Source organism: Meleagris gallopavo, chromosome 15, assembly GCF_000146605.3.
Source record: "Meleagris gallopavo isolate NT-WF06-2002-E0010 breed Aviagen turkey brand Nicholas breeding stock chromosome 15, Turkey_5.1, whole genome shotgun sequence".
NCBI classification, from domain to species: domain Eukaryota; kingdom Metazoa; phylum Chordata; class Aves; order Galliformes; family Phasianidae; genus Meleagris; species Meleagris gallopavo.
Window position 1 is genome coordinate 14394939 of NC_015025.2, and position 19193 is coordinate 14414131.

At 50.8% G+C, this 19193-nt stretch overlaps 1 protein-coding gene across 2 annotated transcripts; it reads right to left on the reverse strand.

The window, feature by feature from the left end:
- Positions 1-321: 321 nt before the first annotated feature.
- On the reverse strand, positions 322-16296 carry LARP1 (La ribonucleoprotein 1, translational regulator). 2 transcript variants are annotated; one of them, XM_031555736.1, is made up of 18 exons: positions 16210-16296; positions 14618-14683; positions 13517-13685; positions 12659-12790; positions 12328-12471; positions 11378-11540; positions 10983-11127; positions 10591-10765; positions 9912-10081; positions 9263-9622; positions 8426-8549; positions 7650-7855; positions 7447-7553; positions 6927-7078; positions 6489-6633; positions 6203-6312; positions 5612-5739; positions 322-4509 (listed from the first exon to the last, which is right to left on the reverse strand). In XM_031555736.1, exons 3-18 carry the CDS (start codon positions 13638-13640, stop codon positions 4297-4299), a joined length of 2598 nt encoding a protein of 865 aa, XP_031411596.1. In that variant the 5' UTR covers positions 13641-13685; positions 14618-14683; positions 16210-16296; the 3' UTR covers positions 322-4296. The 2 variants fall into 2 exon arrangements, with proteins under 2 accessions (XP_031411596.1, XP_019476029.2); XM_019620484.2 differs by having other exon boundaries at positions 13517-13688.
- Positions 16297-19193: the final 2897 nt, after the last annotated feature.

A 19193-nucleotide genomic window follows, 5' to 3' on the forward strand; every position in this document is an offset into this window, starting at 1 on the left:
GTCGGTCCTATGTTCAAGTGTCTGCAGAAAGTGAAGCTGTAAACTACTCATTGAAATGCTGCCCTCCAGGCACCCACTCTGTGCCACTGAGATGAAAATTTGTTTTTTAAAAAAGTCATTCTACCTGTATTGGAAACTTTAAAAAAAAAAAAAAAAGTCAGTGAGGCATTTAACATCAAGTGTAGCAACCCTCTAAAAGAGCCTAGCATCCATTTCTAAACAGTGACAGTGACATAACCAGTCTCAGAGGAAACAGGAGAAAATAAGCATTGCAAACACAGCTTGCTACATTTACAGTTTTCCTTTTTTTTTTCCTCCTTCTTTTTCTTTTTTTTTTTTCTTTTCCTTTTGATAAAATAACTGGAAAGGCATTAACAGCTAAAGGCCCCCCTGCACCGCCACGCTGAATGTGTGGACACGTGGCAGCATGCTGAGGTTCACAAATCATCGTTACAGTACAGTCACCAGTCTGAAGCAATGTGAGCAGTTGCCAAACCTCAAGGGAACCCATGGGCTACAGCAGAAAGCTGCTGATGGGGGGCGCAGCAGGGAGAGGGACAGACAGGCAAATGGAGCAGCAGTACTATTATTATTTTTTTTCCTTTTTTTTTCCCCCTCCCTGAAATGAACACATTAAGCAACAAAGTCTCCTCTGAAACACACCGTCCACCTCCACTGCTGACCCCTGCCAGAGGTTTGGAGCTGCTGCGAGTGCCTGCAGCCATGCAGGGGTCAGAAAGTGGCTTTGCAGTCACAGGAATAAGAGCACCTGATTGCTCAGATCGTTATAACAATATAAAAAAAATCATTATATATGATCGTGATGAAGCATCCAAACTAAAAGCAAGGCCAAACTCCTTCCTTAGCAGGAGGACAAGAGGGATCCAAGAAAAACCACACTCTGGACAGCTGTCCTCTTTCCTTGGGGTGGAGCGAGCCATAAGCAACACCTGATGCACAGTGCCTGATGCACAGTGCCTGATGCACGTGGCTGCACAGCACCAGCAGGGTGTGCACACAAGGGGGGGAGCACTGCAGCCCCGTCCCCATGCCTGCTGCAGGACATGAGACAGCCTTGCAGAGCTCAGCCCCTAAGCAGTTTCACTGTACCTGCAGATATCATCACCTGCTCTGCAGCACAGAGCAGCTGCCTCCTGCCCCAGCAGCAAGCACCAGCTGAGCAGGCTCTTTGTTTCCATCTTCCCTTCACTCTCTGGAGATGCTGCTGTCCGATGGAGATGCTGCAAGGCACACAGCAGCACGCAGCTCGCTGTCCTCTAACAGGGACTGCCATGGCTGGGATCTCTCCTCTGACCTCCTGCAAAAGCCACCCTCAGCCACACCAATGCAACAAAGCACTGACTCAGAGAGGAAAACTCTTCTGTGCCAAGACCAGACAGAGCCTTAGCCTCAGAAATTAGATGGATAATTTCAGATTAGTTCAAGTTCTGGAAAATTCTATGGGACATTTCTTAGCCTCTTCTATCACCTGAACAATTCCACAGTCTGTTCCGCAAGGAACATCTCCACAGCAGGAGTTTGTTTCTCCTAGTTTCCTGTTTTGTTTGTTGCTCAAAAAGCACATCATTGGCATCCAAAGAACACGCACCAATGAGAGGAACATAGGGAACGCAGCAAGGACCACCTGCAGCACGTTCAAACCCGCTGGCACTTGCATGCAACCATCAAAACTTCTCTAACAGCCTTGGTCAAGCCCAAATCCAGGCTCCAAGGCTTCTCCTTCCCAAAGCAGGGCCAAGCCCTGCCACATCCACTGTATCAGAGATCCGACTCAGCTCACAGGAGAAGAGAAATGCAGACAGAACACTTGAGGCTGCAGTTACACCAGAGCTAATTGCCAGTCCAGCCTGTGTACGCTGGGAGAGAAGGGACACAGCATCCCCAAACCCAGCCTCCAAGCAGTACCAAGCTGCAGAACGTTGTGATAGCAGCAGACAGACCAGAACAAGATCACACCATGAGGAAACAGCGAAGCAGCAGCTGCCCAGTTTCACTCAACCCCTGGCTATGCTCTCAATCCCAAGTTCACAAAGCTGCCCTGTAGACCAGTACCTCTCCCTCACCCATAAAGCAAGACTTTGATGCAGTGTCAGTTCGGGAAGGTAACATCAGCCAGGATCCAGCAAGCAGCTGCAGCCACTCCAACCTCCAGCCCCTTGCCCATCTCAGCACCTTGAGTTCTGCTCAGCACCTGGTTACTCCCACCTGCAAGCCTCACAGCCATACAGACACAGCCTAAGGAGATGGCTCCTTCCTGCAGCTACAAGACACAGTGCTGTACTGACTTCGAAATACTTTAGGGAAATGTTTGTTACCAGCTTTTGATTTTTGCAGAGGACAATGCAATCAGCTGCATCTTTCCACAGCCCACCAAGCGCCCGCTCCGCACCATGCAAACACAGCATGCTCACAGCACATGAGGGCAGCGTGCCAGAGTTTCAACCAAGCCAGCTGCAAAGCACAGGTCCTGACCCAGGGCACAGAGCAGAGCAGCAGGGCAAGCAGCTCTCAATGAACAGAAGCTCTGGGCCCGGCACACAAATCTCACTCCTGGACCATGCCCCCACACACAGCCAAGTGTTTGTGAGGGAGGCAAGCAATATGGACCTGGGGAGGATTTGCTGGCCACAGCCCAGCCGGTGCTGCACAGCACAGCCCCCAGGACATTGTCACAGCCCCCAGTGCAGCTACCCAGGCAACAGCCCTCCTCCAATGGGCAACTGCCTACAGGGACATAGAGCAAGATTCACTGGCTGGCAGCAGGAGGAGTTGCACTGTGTGTCAGACAACAGCATCGGGTTGCGTGAGGCCTTGCCTGCCCTCCCAGCACCAAAGTCCTTCCAGCTGCCTTGATAGACGCTGCCCACCTCCCAGGCACAACCTAGGCTGCCCAGAAAAGGCCAAGCGATGTCACAAGCACACAGTCACCGTTGCAGGGAGGATGCTACAGTGGTATGTACATAACATAGGACTTCAACTACTTGGTGAGCACAAGTCTGGAGTACGACTGCCATCGGTGCCTTCCCTGCAGGAGCGTCCCAGGGAGCTGTGGGTTGGAGGAGGCTGCAGGGCAGGTGGGCTCGGCAGCAGTGCCGGGAGGAGTCTGTGGGTGTGGGCCAAACGCCCAGCACGCCCTGGGGCATGAGAGGCCAGTGAGCCTCCCCATTCCAGCTCCACCATAAGGCAACTTTTTTTTTTTGTATTTTGTTGTTTTTTGTTTTTTTTTTTTTCTTCTTCAATTAATATATCCAAGGAAGAAAGCAAAGGAAGATGTCTCTAGAGTTTTTGTTGTCGTTGTTTCAGGGGTATTGTGGTTTTTTGTTGTTTTTTGTTTCATTTTTCCAAGGGAAAATTAAGAGGAAGGCTCCTTCAGCAAAGTCCTGTCTTTGTATGCAATGGGCCCTGGGCAGGCGGCTGCGGCATCCACGCAAATTCAAGTCCAGGTGCCCACCAGCCTCCCAGCTGCCATTCTTGCAAGAAGGAGTCATAACAAACCTATCCTTGGCAAAGGTCCTTTGGTTGACTTCCAAATTGTCCGTGATGGAAGGGAGAAGTGGTGGGCAGATGAAGAGCCAGACCCGCAAGAAGGTTGGAGATGAAGACGCTGGGGAGAACAGACCGGGAAGACCAACAGGGCTGGGTGCCTTTAGCGATGGTTGGTGTCGAAGAAGCACTGCCAGACGTGGGATGGGAAATGTCAGCCAGGTCATGGAGATCAGAGGCTCCGCAGCACTGCAATGCTGTGGCTTCGGCCCCTGCTAGGGAACCTCACTCCTCCGAGCTTCCTGGCCGGGCTGCCCAGCGATCCAAGGGGTGGGGACACAAAAGGAGTCACCAGGGCTGCACAGAGCGGACTTGTTTTGGTAAATCTGGACAAACTTCTAGCAATAATTTAAAACTTGATATATATATATAATAATAATAAAAAATCTCCCCTTTCCAACCCAGCCAGAATTATTTTTTGAAGATACACTAAGACATGAGCATGTGCACAGGAAGGGAGGGATGAGAGGGAAAAGCAAAGGGTGGGTCTGGTGAGGGTGGGTCTGGCTCTGGTTAGGTTTGTAATAGCAAAACGGTGTTTTAGATGCGAATCGTCTTTGCTTTCCAGCCACAAGAGAAAAAAAATCATGTGCGTTGAAGTTTCTCCCAGCAGGCTATTTCTGGGCACCCACATTCCAACTCCCTTCCCATCCCACCCCTCATCCTCTTCTCTGAGCCAGTCTCCCACCAACCCATCCTGTCTCCTGGTGGGAAGCAGAAGCTGCATCCTCTCTACTTCCCCACTGTCTGCGACTCTGCAGCAGGGACTTGCTGGCTCAGGTTTTTGGCATCCTCTTGTGCAGGCTGACTGGGTGAGGCGTGGGCTTGGCTGGGTGGGCACTGGCTGACCGTTTTGCTGGAAGACTGGGATGGGTAGCGCTTCCTGCCATCTCCCCCTGACGTCGTTGGGTATCTCTTGTGTCCACCTTCCTCTCCCATGGGTGGCTGTAACAGAAGCACCCCAGTATCAGCACAGCCTCCATCAAATGCACATTCTCCCCCTTGGATCAGAAAGCATCCCTGCTGCAGACTTCTGACTGCAGCCCCTCTGACCCACAAGGAACACACATACCTGCCCAAGTCACGCAGTATTAAGACAGTGGCTCTCCTCTTCAAACCCACCACTGCCAGAATTGCTGACAGTTTTCCAAGAAAGACCAAGTTGTCACCCTGTGCTTAAGGCACCTCCTTCCTCCTGAGAGGAACAATTTCCAGGAGTCTGGGAGACAAAGCTACACAAGGCCAGCCCCACTCCAGCTATTAAGGCTCACTTTCCTCCTATTTTTCTCCTCTCCCACCAGGTCATCAGGGAAGAGGCACTTATCTATGTTTTCAGAGAGCTGCCCTGAAGCCGATGTACAGTATTCAAACCCTGCAGCAATTGCTTTGCTTTAGAGATACCAAGGCAGTAGTAACTGGAAGTCTGACTGATGACTCAGACAGTATATGAAAGACCCAAGAAGTAAGAAAAGACCTAGCACGTGTCTGCATGGGCAGTGCATGCAGCTCTGCTGCTCCATTCAAACAGATATCCTCCTTTACCTACTCAATGGTTTATCTGCCTTCATCATATCCATCTGAGCCACATCTCCTAACCTTCACTCATCTCTGCTCATATCCTTATGCTCCAAGGATGGTGTGTAAACCTTAGCTCCTCAGCTCCTGTTCAGTACCTGATGAGCTGGCAGCAACATCAGCACAATCCTGCCATATCCAGCCTCACTCACTGCCCAGCTAAGGTACAGAGAATGGCTTGCACTTCCCAGGGAAAGGGAAGCACATAGGGCTTCTTAATAGATTTCAGCCCTGACTGGCCTCTGAGCTTTTGCTGTCTCAGCGATGCAGCTGCTGAAGGATGACACGAGACTTTGAAGTGCTGAGGCTGCTTGTTCTTGGCCCTGCTGCAATGATGGATTATGACACTAGGTGTCACCGACTCCCCCAGTCGCACTGCTCGACCTTGTCTTGAAACCCTCTGCCCTTGGAAAGGCCTTTAAGCAGCTGTGGGGGTCCTTCACTGTGTGTGTGGGGCACTGTTTCTACTCACGTCCACTCTGAAGTCCTCGAGGCGCTTGAACTTGCTGAGGTATTCTTGCAGTTTGCTGTTGATGTCCAGATTTTTGGCTTTGGAATATTTTAAGAAGGCCCAGAACTTTTCCAGCCCATAGAGCTGGCCTAGAAGGGGAAGAAAATCAAACCAGGAGTCAGAAGTCTTTCCTCAAGGCTTCCTCACTGCCTGTCCCATTGGCCCACTTGTCCTACGGTTGGCACTGACAAAATACAAGGAACCTGGAGGAAAGCAATCTACATCAGCGTAGGGCAGCACCCTTGATGGGAAATGGCTCTGTGACTGGATTGGTGACCACAGTGAGTGGTGGGAAAGCTGTAACTTTCCACAATCTAGCCCCATGTTCCCATAGTTCCATATTCACTCCACCCTCTCCTGCAAAGCAAGCAGTTCTGCTCTGTGCAGGAGCATTTCTTACCCGCAGGACAGCAGGACTCAAGGATGTAATTCTGTGTCTGACAGTGACAGACTGACATGGCCTTCCCCAGGTCACAAAAGTAGGCACAAGAGCACACATTCATCTGGGCAACATCACTGCTAAGCTCAGGTGAAGGCAAAGGAGGCACTTACCAGCTTCATAATCCTTGATGGTCTCTTCTTGAAAGTCTTTAAATATGTCTGGCCGGAATTTCTTCTCCAGCCCATAGCTGTAGTATCGGAAAAGGCACTCCAGACCGTACCTGGAAACAGAAGAGTAGGTGGTGCTCAGATGCTGGTGCATGCAACACCTACGCCTGCATCTCAGGAAAAGGATGTGATCCAGGGTGGTCCTGGTCTTACCTTCAAGCCTTCAAAGACTAAAAACCCTTCCCACAATTCCATCTCAAAGAAGGCCATTCAGCTTTTCCTCTCTTACCTGTATCCCTCTTTCCCATCCTCCACAGCCAGTTGCTTAAACTCCTCATACATTTTCTTATTGAAGTGATCTCGTAAGAAGAAGGACCAGAATCGGAAGAGCGTGTTCATCTCCTGGGATTGACCAATGCCCAGCCGTTTTCGCTCTGTTTGGGGAAGAATGGCTGGTTACAAGACAGATGCTTTCTCCTAGAGAACCAGCCATACACAGGGGATCTCACAGAGTAAAGTCTTATTTTATATACATATACACACGCATATTATTGGACACCATTAACTTTCTGGACCATGAGGAATTACCTGCTACCAGCAAGCCTGTCCTCCAGGACCCCATTTACTACTGTGTGTGGACTCTGCTGCCATACCCTATGCCCCTATACAATAGATCACAAGCACCTGCTCCACACCCAGTGGGAGGAAGCCCTCCCCACACGCCTACCGTTAAGGCAGCGCCGACGGTACTTGTGGTAGACGTGTTGCGTGAAGCCGTTCTCCTTGAGCAGCTCATGGGAAGGATGCTGAAACTTGGGCAGGGACTGCGGGGTGCAGCCATAGCTTCCGACGGCCGGAGTTCCCTCAGAGGGGCTGGAGCTGCGCACACAAGAGAGCCTCATCAACCCCTTTCCTTTGTAACCAGACAACAAACAACACAGCAGAGTCGTACTCCACTCTGCAACACTCATTTGTTTGTCCCACCTGTGACTGCATCCACTCCAGGTTTGGGACCTGAGCTACAGAGCATCCTACTAGAAAGGAAACCAACATTCCCAGACAAATTGTATCTCGTTATTTCAAAACTGCAGAATTTCACAGCTCCTTCTAGGATGAGACAGGTCCCAGCTCTTTCTGCAGCCACTTAAGAGGTGACCTGCCCTACGAGATCAAACACTGCCCTTCCCTCACTTGCTCTCTTTCCTGTTTCTGGTCCCTCCATGACCCCATTCTCCCATCTCCAGTACCTGATGGAGGCAGTTCGGGGTCTGTGCTCCCTGGAGTCCATCACCCACCCCACGTGGCACTCCATTGGGGGGTTTGAACTGTGCCTTGTCTTCCTCTTCCGTGGGGTCTGTGAGACACAGTACATCAGGGACATGTTTGTTTCCTCTCCACATCCCAGCTGGGAAGTCCCGGCCTCCCACCCATGCCCCAGTCCTGGACCTACCTTGGCATCTAGCGTCCTGCCCTCCTTCACCACTGGGTAGAACCGGGGTGTCTGTGTAGGGTCCTTCAGCTGAGGTGTGCGAGGGGTTCGGGGGGTCCTGGCATTGCGGTAGTTGGGTGATTCTGGTACAGTTGTAGGCAAAGATCGGGCGATGGTTGAAGGTTCAGGTACTCCAAACAACTTGTTAGCCAAAGCATCTGTAGGTACTGCAGAGATAAACCCCCCGAAGCTGGGTCAAACTGATCTCTGAGTACAAGAGCATCACTACAGCCAAAGGGCACCCGCTGGGTTAAGAACTCCTGGACACATCCTAGTCCTCCTGAGACAAACAACTGCAAAGCCAGTCTGCAACCAGAGAAATCAAAGCCTGGCAGCAGGAAAGCAGACACTTTCAGGGACCCTGCAAAGTATCTGCTTTCTAGGGAAAGATCAGACCAGTGCTCTGCCTGGGCATCAGATTGTACCAATAGGCAAGCAAGGCCCAGCAGATAACTGCCTTTAAAATACTCAGCAAGGGACACTGCGATGGAAGGGTCCAAGAGGAAAGCCTCATGGAAGTCTGCCCAGATTTCCTCACTGTGGAGACACTCCTGCTATTGGGCCTCCTCTTTTGGAACTCCAAGTTGTTTAGCTGTGAGAACACCACCCCACTGGGAAAGATAAACAGCTATGGCTCTAATTGCTTCCCTCTAGCTATTTCTGAACCCCTGAGGACCATTCACCAAGAAGAAAGGGGACAAATTCAGTCCTACCCATTCCTGTCCACATTGTCTTACCTTGCTGGAACCTGGGGGGGCCAGGAGGGACCTCCTGGTTTGGATCCACGGGGGGCTCTGGGGTCAGAGTATCAAACTGCTCCCTGCTGATCATATTCACCTTCTTGAAGTTCTCCACCTCTTGCTGCATTGGAAGAGGAAGATAATGAAGCAACTAAACACCCTGCTGTCCCCTCATCTCAACAGCTCACTGTGATCACCACTCTGCTTGTGCAACAGCCTTAATGCTGAGCACAAGATACAGCTTCAGTCACTGCAAGAGCCTGGGGCAAGTTCCTGACTGCAAGAGTCACCAACCTGGGACTCAAACTCAAGAGAGGGAGGCGAGTTTTCTATAAAAAAAGCACCAGCCTATGCAAACTGGCAGAAAAATGGAGAACAGCACAGGCCAAGAGTGTCCCAGTCATCAATGAACAGTAACTGAAGTCTCAAGAGACCGTGCCATTAAGCACTAGGCACTACAGGCAGAGCCAACAGCTAGTTCCCTCAAGTCATCTGGAACTGCCTATACACTACTGCAGTCTTGAACAGCCAAGATCCTGCAAACAGCAGATTAGCGGACCACATTCTCCAGGTCACCTGGTTACCAGAACCTCAGTCTACTGGCCACAACCTTACAGCACGTTACAGAGCTGTATTTATCCCAAACATAGCACAGCATGACACTGGAAATCAGGAATTCTGAGCTCTGCAGCAAGATCAATCCCCTGCTGAGCTCTGCCCCAGTCATGGGCCAGGAACTGCTGTACCAAACCCAAACCATCACCATGGCCAACCCACCATACCTCCTTGGGAGGAGCCATGTGCCATTCTCCTCCTCAGATCAGCCTCTCTCACCTTGATCTGTGAGTACTCTGGCTCAAACTGCTCCGTCCACAGGTCTTGCTCATAGTAGTACAGCCCATCATTGATCACCTTGGCCAACTCTGAACTCATTTTAGCCCTGGATGTGTGGTTGCCAGTCCGGTCTCCGCCAGGATGCCGGCGTAGGTATGGAGGTGTCTGAGTCACGATGAGGATCTTGTTCACATCCCGATCATCAATTTCGTAATCTGAATCCTCGTCTGACCAGTCGGTGAACGTGTTCTTGCGGCCATCCATCTGCTCCATCTCCTCATCAAAAAGGAAGTCCAACTCCTCAGGTTCATCTTGGTCCTTTTGCTTCTGCTGCTGTGGGGTCTTTGACTCCTCTGGTTTCTACAGGTAGGGGGAGCAATGGTGATGAAGCACAAAGAGCACACAGAGCACAGGCCTACTGCTGGGAGACCCAGCTCTTGCCCCTTGTTTCTTTATGACAGCCAGAAGTTGCCTGTCTGGGGAGGACACCTTATTTATATCTCTGTCACTGAGGAGCAGCCCCAAAGTAGATGCGGGCATCACTCATGACAAACAGACCTTACACTGCCTGAAACCTGCTACTCACTTAGGGTTACAGCCCCTCAAACAACCAGTAGACCTCAACCCCATAGTCTACATTGCTACGTACCTTGGGCCTGGCTGGAGAGGGCCGAGGCCTCTTCTTCACTTCAATCCACGTCTCTGAATCCAGGTCGGGCAGGCTTGTGGACAAGCCCTTGGGCATTGTCTTCAGGTTACTGACTTCCTCTGTTTTTGTGGGGACTGGGCTGGTGGGACGTGGGGAGCCAGGAGCAGACTCTAGAGTCAACAAGAGCCACAAATGCTTTAGAGGGAGGCTTGAGTTGTAGCATACATAAAGCACTTGATTTAGAGGAAGTTATTTTGGCAGCAGAGCTTGTGGGACACATGAGCAGGCAATGACTAAGGCAGGAACATTCCTGTTCACCAGCATATTGCCCCAGAGTGCTGAAAAAAATCTCTGGTTAAGGCTGTGATGCTGGTGGTGACCACAGAGCTTTGCAGGTGTGGGTTTCCCAGATACATAGAGAGCCCTAAAGCAGGTGGTGATTTTGTTGCTCTGGGAGAAACTTTCCCATGACAGCCTGGTACCAGTGAGAAGAGATGTTCTTCTGCATAAATACTTACAACAGCACCAATCATATCCCCCACTTGGCTACTCAAGCTCAGGCCTACACACCAAAAGGCAGAACCCTGTCCTGGGGAACACTCATGACACTCAGGGGCTCAGACCTGCTGTGGCACTGAGCTGGGTCTCACAGTTCCCTCCACAATCCCTAGACACTAACCTGTCTCCTTCTGGAAGCTTTGCCGAGGCACAAACTCGGGGCAGTTGATGAACTGTGAGAAGTCAGTCTGGGTGTAGTCTGCCATAGGAGGGCCAGGCAGAGCCCATTTTTCTGGCTGCTCTTTTCTTCTGATCTTCTGGTCCACAATTTCTACCACCTTGCTGTCCTTTAAAGCCTAGAACCAAGCGAAATCAGGTTAGCTCATGGCCCTGCTTTGGCACAGTGAGGGGCTCAGCTTCAGCCTTTCCTTCCTATGTGATTCAAGAGGAGGAGGGAGCAAGTAAAGGACAAGAAAAGGTGTCACTTGCATCTCACCTATGACCTATCTAGAAAACAGGCAAAGAAAACAAGAAGCCAGACAAGAGAGGAGGTTCAGCCTCCCTGGCCCTCACCTTAATGATGAGACTGATGTCAGTTGTCAGTGCCTGCACCCGGTGGAAACTGGCGATCAGGGTGATGGGAAGGAATCCATCTGAGTCCATCTTGCGACGCAGGAAGAAATCTCGCTCCAGGTTGTCCACACTGAAGTAATATTCTCTGTATGGACAACACATCAGTGAGAGACAGATCCAGCCACCTTCCTCAGGACACCCCCCGTGGAAATAATCCCCCCTGCTTATGCTCTTGTGAGCTGAATAACAGCAACTCAGGGAAGTGGCAAACCGGTGCTGCAAAATACACAGCACGCAGTAAACATGCCTTGGCTCTAACCCTAACGCAGAGATCAGCTATGCAATCTACAGGGAGGGCATTGGTGAGCATCCAACCAGGGAGATGTGGTGCTTACATCTGCCGCTTGATGTAGTCCTTGAGCAGTTCCTGGTCCACACTATAGAGCTCGGTGCTGCTAATGTTGTCAAAGTAGTAAGTGATGTTGCTAGCATACTTCTGGGTGCGGGAGCCATCTGAGCCCTCAAATTTCCGGTATCCATACTGGTAATCAAAGTGCCCTGCAAGACACCAACAAGGGAACATCCTGGTTAACACGGAGCCTCAAGATCTGCCCAGACAGCCTATGTTGCCATGTGGGGCTGTGCACCAGCAATAACAGCTCTCTCAGCACTGCCCGTGGGGGCGGCCCCCATGACAGCACAAAACAGGGCACTGCCGACCCACTCCTCAGCCCACTTCTCTCAGACTTTGCTGCAGTAGGGATCCCAGGAAAGCCTTGACACACCAAGGCAAAGAGAGATCACTAACTCACATCCAGGGGCAATTAGATAGCGTAGGTAATGCACCAAGGTTCTGCACTGAAGTTACGTCAGGGTTCACACAGACACAGCTGTGCTGAATGCTAGTAGAAGTTCTTCCCAAAAAAACAAAGATTCCTGCTTGGCTTTCAGTGTGACATAAAGCCTAGGCAGAATATCAGCATGCTGCAACTGCTGCACACAGGAGTGTTGCAAGGGGCAGAAAACAGGTGGAAGAGCTTGGCCTGAATAACAAATACATTCACCCTTATTAAAATACTAACAAGAACCATTTGCTGTTATTAAAATCAACTCAGCTGGATGCCACCTCCAGAGCAGTACATAGCTCCTCACAGAGAATCTCAAATCAAGAGTCCTCTTCGGCAGCTCACGCTCCCCAGCTGGGATGACCTGCCACACTTCACTGTCTCCTTGAAGCGCTCTGCCCAGTCTGCTTCAGAACCCCAGGTCACACACACATATCCCTGCACTCTGGCATGTGCCCGGTTCTCTCTTTCTGCCACAACACAATACAAATAGCAAGTACCTCCTCTGCCACGGCCCCGGCCCCTGCCACGGCCCCTGCCTCGGCCCCGGAAGGCTCCTCGTACAGCTCCCCCCTCGCTCTTCACACTGGAGGTCTCATCATGGTCCTGCCAGGGGCGCTCATGCTTGTTGTCCGGGTGCCAGCCTGCAGCAAAGAGAGGCAGAAGGAGCATTAGAGGATGAAGGTATTTCCCCAGAGCAAGCCTACTGCACTTGGAGCTCTTCAACTGCACAAAGCATTCCCACCACATTCCCCTGCTGCCCTGGTTCAGCAGGGTTCTGTCTGTCCTATGGTCAAGGAAGGAGAGTAGAATCCCATTCTGAGCCCCCACCTTTCAGCTCGCCACGGTTGTTGGAGAGGTGCCTGTGCTGCTCATTTTGCCGGTTGTTCCGAGATGCTGTTTTGTCCCGAGGCACCTCTGACTTCATGTCTATCTGCAAAGGGACCCACTTGTGTTTGTTGCCTGCAAAAGGACAGGATTTGAGCGTGACACAGGTTCAGAGAGCAGGTGCTTCCATCCCACAGCCTCTTCCCTCCATGCATCCCATACACTGTGGGGGAAGCAGTAGGGCTGACCTCTCCTCAGTTATTCCCTGGGGCCTTGCTGTCACCAAAACTCTGTAAGGGGCATAACGAGAATGCTGAAAGACTCCAACTGACACTCTTGGGCATGGAGAAACATAATACAAAAAACTCCACTGTGGCTTCATGCACTTGTCCTTCCTTTCCTCCCTTTCCACCCACTAAGGCTCAGGCAAAAGCAAGCCCACACGGCAACCACAGCTAATGCAATCCACAGCCAGGAGCTCCTCTGTGTCACCATGGAGCATACTTAAGAAGGCAGATCACTGCCAGATTCCCTGGACAGACACACAGGTGCCCACACCTAGGCCCTGCTTCGCATGTTCTCCTACATATTGCAAGATGCTGCTGAACAGAGCAAGGCTACTCCAGACCAGGTCCTTACAAATGCCCTAAGTGGCTATCCAAGCCCTCAGCATCTGCCTGACCCTCTCCAGTTACCAAAACGAGACTTTGCTCTGTTGAAGCTTGCAAACACTTTTTCACTGCAGCTGTTAGCATGCTGAGACTGCAGCTGGTCCCACAGGCAAAGTTTTGGACACTTCCACCTAGCTTTGGGTTACAGAAATGAAGACAGGCTGAGCCTGGGGGACTGTCCCTGCCTCACCTTTCTTCTTCTGGGCTGACTTCTGGTTGTCATCGTCACCATTCTTCTCCTCCCCAGACTCATCTGATTTGGTTTTCAGGCTCTCTTTGCCATCACTTCCGTCCCCTTTCTCCTGTTCTTTCATGTCTTTCTTGATAGGCAGTTTCCGGAGGGATGGTGCTTTGTGTGGCTGCTGGAGACACATTAGTGCAGGAAAGACGTGAGGGTCATGAGAAACTAAAGAGTTGGAGGCAGAGCCCAGCAATCCTAGTGGGAGCAGGAAAAAGAGGACCTGGCCCTATGCTGGAGGCATCCCTGCTTCACGCTGCCCAGAGCTATCTGGTTCCTGGGGACAGACTTGTGTTTGACCAGGGTAAGGAGCTCCACAGATACTGGGAAGTGCTCAAGCTAAGACACAAGTCCCAGGTACAGACATTACAGAGAGGGATTGCCAGGTGGCCTGATATTCCTGGATAGGTATGTGTGTGGCAGGGTTCTGTAAGGGACCAGACTATCACAGGAGCAAGAGGGAGAGTGACCCTAGTGACCTGACAGTCAGCCAGGAGTTGCCAAAGCAGCATCCCAGAACAGAAAGGTTTCAACACAACCCAGGTCTGGAGCAGAAAAGAATGGCCGTTCCCTTGTGCCTTAAGCCCTTTCTTGCACATGTTTTCAGCTTCCCTAGTGAAAGTCTTGGCAGTTGCTCAGGTCCCTTTTAATGCACTGAGCAGCCCTGAAGATCTGGGAGCTGCTATACCTGCTCCACCAAGCCCAGGGCTTTAGATTAGGCTCCAGGCTCCCAGAATAGCATGCAGGGAGGGAGCCCAACGTGCAGGGCAGCCCTAAAAGGCAAACCCCTGCACCCAGCACGCTATTCTTGGCTGCCCTCACGCTGGCACTCAGCACCCCAAATGGCCTGGCTCAGCCAGAGCTTCCAGTAACACAGAGGAACAGGGAGGTCTCCAAGGGCCTGCTCATCCAAGCTAGCCCCTGAAGCTGTTACCTGGGAGAAACAAAGATTACAATTGTCTGCCAACCACACAGCCTCCCTGGACACACTACAATGGAAGCAAATTACTGCAGCTCAGCCAGATGCAGTGTCTGAAGATTCTGTCTTCTCACCTGGACACTCTTGTGGGCTATTTCTCCAGGTGTTGGCCAATTTGTAGCATCACCGAAGTCTCCAACCTTGTATACAAAGAGAAAAGTCCCATTAGTGCTCTAACTATGAATGCCATTTTCTAGAGCAGCAGTCAGAAGCCCTCCCAGCTATACTGTCACTGCCATTATCAACTGGTGTACCACACAGTTGCTCCCAGGAAGCTTGGGTATGACACCCAAACCACCTGTAAAGCCTTTTCTCCCACTCTAATAGAACCCCTGAATTAATCTGCAATAACTGCAGGTAAATTTACATCTGTCAGAGATTGTTATAAAGCTGCCAACAGCCCTGTAAGCTCCCAGCTCCCACTCAAGAGTGTATGGCACAAAGCTGCCTGAGGTAACTCATAATAGTCCTCATCCCTTGGACAGGTAAAGAATGCAACCTTCTGCACACTTAATTCACCTAAAGCAACCACATACTGCCAAAGAAGCTGCCTTGACCTACTGGTACATTACATCCAGGTTTAGTGTCATTTATGGGACCAATTGCCAGTGTTGGAAACCACAAAGCAAAGGGATCACGTAATGGAATTGGTGAAGAGAAAAAAAGTAGTAATAAGTAGTTATCTGGTGGTGATACTAGCTCTATTCCAGAAATCCCAACTGACACATGGGAGGACAACCAGTCTCTTCCACTCAAAAAGTGACCTGGCCAATATAATCATTACCACCTCCTCCAGCTTTCAGAGCAGGCATGCAAGGAAAGAACCCAAAAATCAGCTGCCTGGGCATACAATGAATCATGGCTTGTCATTGAATTTACAATGATCTGGGCACAGAAACTCCTCCTTGTCCTTGAGGGGACTATTATTCTTAAGTTAATTTGTAGCCAAGTTGCCCATAAGATCAGGTCTCTAGGTTCAGGTACCATGTTTCTCTCCCTATGTGACAAGTTTCCTGGGAAAGCCACTTGCAGTGTACAGCCATGCCTGTTTCACAGACAGAAGCACCTTTCACAACCAAAGCCCTGCTTTCCTTGAAACAGAACAGACAAGGAAGTCATATCAAGTTTCAAACGCGTATTCAGTGGCTGCTGGGAGCCAACACCAATAACCACATTCCTAGCCGGGCTTCAGCTGCATCCAACATCCTCAGAAATAACTGTCTCTCCATCACAGGTTGATTCCCTGGAACAGATTGCCCTGGTTCTTCCGAGAAGCTGCTTTGTTTGAAGTCAATTACCCTTGCTCTCTGCGTACTAGTAAAGAACAGGCTGGAGAGGGAAGAAAGAAACCTGCAGATACAAGCTTTCGACATCCAGCGCTATGTTGAGAACGATCCCTTCAGGCAGGGACGTGAACCAGGTCTCCCCCAGCCCAATTGGGCAGGAACCAGTCCCCAGAGCATGAAAACGTCAAAATGTTTAAGAGAAAAATGAGGATGTTCTCCTGCACACTCTGTGCTGACAGCCAGTTCAGAACATCAATGACACCACCACCAGACTTGCAAAGGAAGCTGTCTCCTCAGCAGACCCTCAAGGCACTCACACAGCGCTGACATCTGAATCAGAAGCTAGAAGCCAGTGAGGGGCACAGCAGGCACGGACTTACCTTGCTTCCCTTGCGCTGTCTCGGGTTGGCAGCCCTCACCACTTTAGCAGGAGTTGTGTTTTCTGCAAAAGGAGGAGAATAAAACTCTTAAACACAGCTGACAGTCATGGAAGGAGAAAGCAAGCCACCTCTCTATTCAGCACAGCAAGGCTACAAAGGAAAGCTGAGCAGAAAAGAGAGCCAGCTTTGGACTTGAGTTTCACAGAGGCCCACCAAGATTAAGTGGAGGTGCACGGAACACAGAGCTCTACTGCTGCACTGTGTGCAGATACAGGGTGAAGCCACATAATTAAATCTGCCACTCCAGATTAATACAGGTGACTGATGCCCCAAGAAGATGGGTCCTGAACTCTGTCCCTCTGCATGAAGGCACTCCTGCACCTAGCTCAGCCCTCCCCCTTGGCCTTGCCAGTCAAGGAGGAAGGATTGTGAATAGTTCAGCTTGCTCCAGGAGGCACCACACAGAACTCAATCTGCTGTTACTCACAGCAAAACAAACATGCCCTTGAAGAGGCGAGGCAGCTCTCCATGCCGACACAGCTGGCTCCACACAGCAGAGGCTGTGGACATGTACCCACGTGGCCCAGCCCACAGCACATGGACACTGCTCATCTCGTGCCTTGCTTTGATCTCTGGTGCATCCCAGCACGGGGCAGCAAGTTCACAAGAAGGAACACACAGAGACAGAATCAGATCTAGGAAGGGCTTAAAGCCCACTGCAGCCAAGAGTATTTAAATAACTGAGTGCCTCTGGGGTAATTTAAGGTTCAATACCTTGAGCCCTGCCTGGAATAAGAGCTGTCAAAACTGACCCTGCCAGAACAGCAACGTGGGATCAAGCTACTGTACCGGTCTCAAAGAAGGTTGGAACAATGTTCAACCTCTGCAGCCTTGTAGAATTTTGAAGCAGGTCTTCAACACCTATCTTGCAGGGCATGCTGGCTGCTGTAGGCTCTGCACTACAGCAGAGCCCACTGCTGTGCACTGCCAAGCAGCCATGCTGGGCTCACCACTGAAGCAGCTCCTCCAGCACCAACTCCACTAACTTTGTTGGAAACAAAACACCTTCCACACTGGGGTAGGGAGGAAAGTGAAGAGAAGAGCCTCAAGGAATTTCAGGGTCTATCTGGGGACACCCCAGGAAACACCATGAATAGCCTACTTAACTCCATTCAAAGTTGGCTTTGATCTGCTGCAGAAGACAGGTCGACTTTGCCTAGATGATCAAAACCGGTATCCTTCCCTACCTCAAAACATGATTCATACTGCTGGCCCAGCTTTGCTCTGAGCTGGAGACTTTGAAGTGTCAATAAAGCAGAGCCAGACATGGCAGAATGGAGCCATCTGCACTCCCCCACCCCAGCTCCCTTTCATAAGGCTCCCACACAGGGATTTCACCCCAGGGACAGCACAAGCTCTCAGCCATGCCCCCAAACCTTTCCTCTTTCCTACCAGGAGTTTCTCAGTCTGCCTGCACTGCTTCAACCACCGAACAGTGGCAATCCCACATGTGTCTCATTCATTCCACGTGCATCTCATTGAGAATCCTGGCTCCACAGCACAAAGCTTGCCACAAGGCTTTTAAACTTCCCTTCCTTAAAACAGCGTAGGAAGAAAGAACGCTTTCAAAAAACAGTCCCTAAAAATCTTCCACTCAACACCCACAGGTGTCATCAACTAAATATAGCTTCCAAATGTACAAAGTGCTACAGCATAAGCCTGTAGCCAGCCCAGTTTTCACAGGTAGGGAGCACCAGTCTGCTCTGACAGCACCAACATACCTGGCACCACTGAAAAAAATCGTAACTGAGCTCACTTGGCAGCCTGGCTGTGCACAGATCACTTGGCTGGAGCAGAGCAGGGCTCCTCGTCCCAGTGCACAGGCCCCAGCTGTTTGCCTGCTCCCACCTTGCTGCAGCCCAGAGGTGATGATGATGGCATCCTGCTCTTTTCTACAGCTGCTCTCCGGACCATCAGAGGATTTTGTGCACTTTTGGGAGAGGGTAAATAAAGGGAGGCTCTCTGCACCTCCCCAGGAAACAAGAGGGCACTGCAGGGGTGCGAGCAGAGGAGTGGGTGCTGCAGCCTCTATCATCTTTATGGATTGAAGGAGTAGATGATTTAAAACAAGTTCTGCTAGTTTCCTTATCGGCAAGATAGGAACAGGGATCCCTTATCTAGCCAAGGTGCTGAGAAGACTAATTAGCATTTGCAGAGCGCAAGGGAAGACAAAACACACCCGGCAGAGCACTGCAGCAGCACAGGCACTGCAGCCTGGCGGGAGATCGATCCTGGGCACACAGCCAGCCCAGCACACAGCAAAGGCCGTGGCTGCTCCTGCCAGTGTGAAGGGAGCTGAGACCCATGGAGAGCTTTGATGGAGATGAGGGCTGCCCAAATGAAGGCAGGAGAGCAAGGGGGTGGGAGTGTGCAAGCAGACAGACACACCATCTGCAGAGCCAGAGCCCTGCTGAGCAGAGGCTCCTCCAGGGTGAGTCAACCTAACCCAGGGCCTCACCTCCAACCCAACACATATGCTACAGTGACGCTCCTTTACATCAAATTAAAAAATGCTCTCCATGTTCCCTTCCAGAGAGTCTAGCAAACAAAAAATCCAACCCACCCAGAGCACATTGAGACTAACCCTTGTGTTCAGGTTTCAGATGGAAACCTTCACACAAGGACAACACCACAGCTTGCAGCACTCAGCAGAAAAGGCCTCCTGTCAAACTACACCGAAACAAAACACTGCTGCTCTCCACTACAGTATCAGTTTGATGAATGGGGAACAGTGGGGTGCCACTCACCCATGTGCAGGCACCCAGGACCAGCAGTGCTAGTAAGGGATACTAGTTATCACCCTGGTGGATTGCTGAGCAATGAAGAGCTGCTGACAGCTATCTATCACAGAAGTCACAACACTCTCTGGGTGTTATCAAAGGGAAAAAAACAAAACAAAACAATAAAGTAAAGAAAGTAACAAC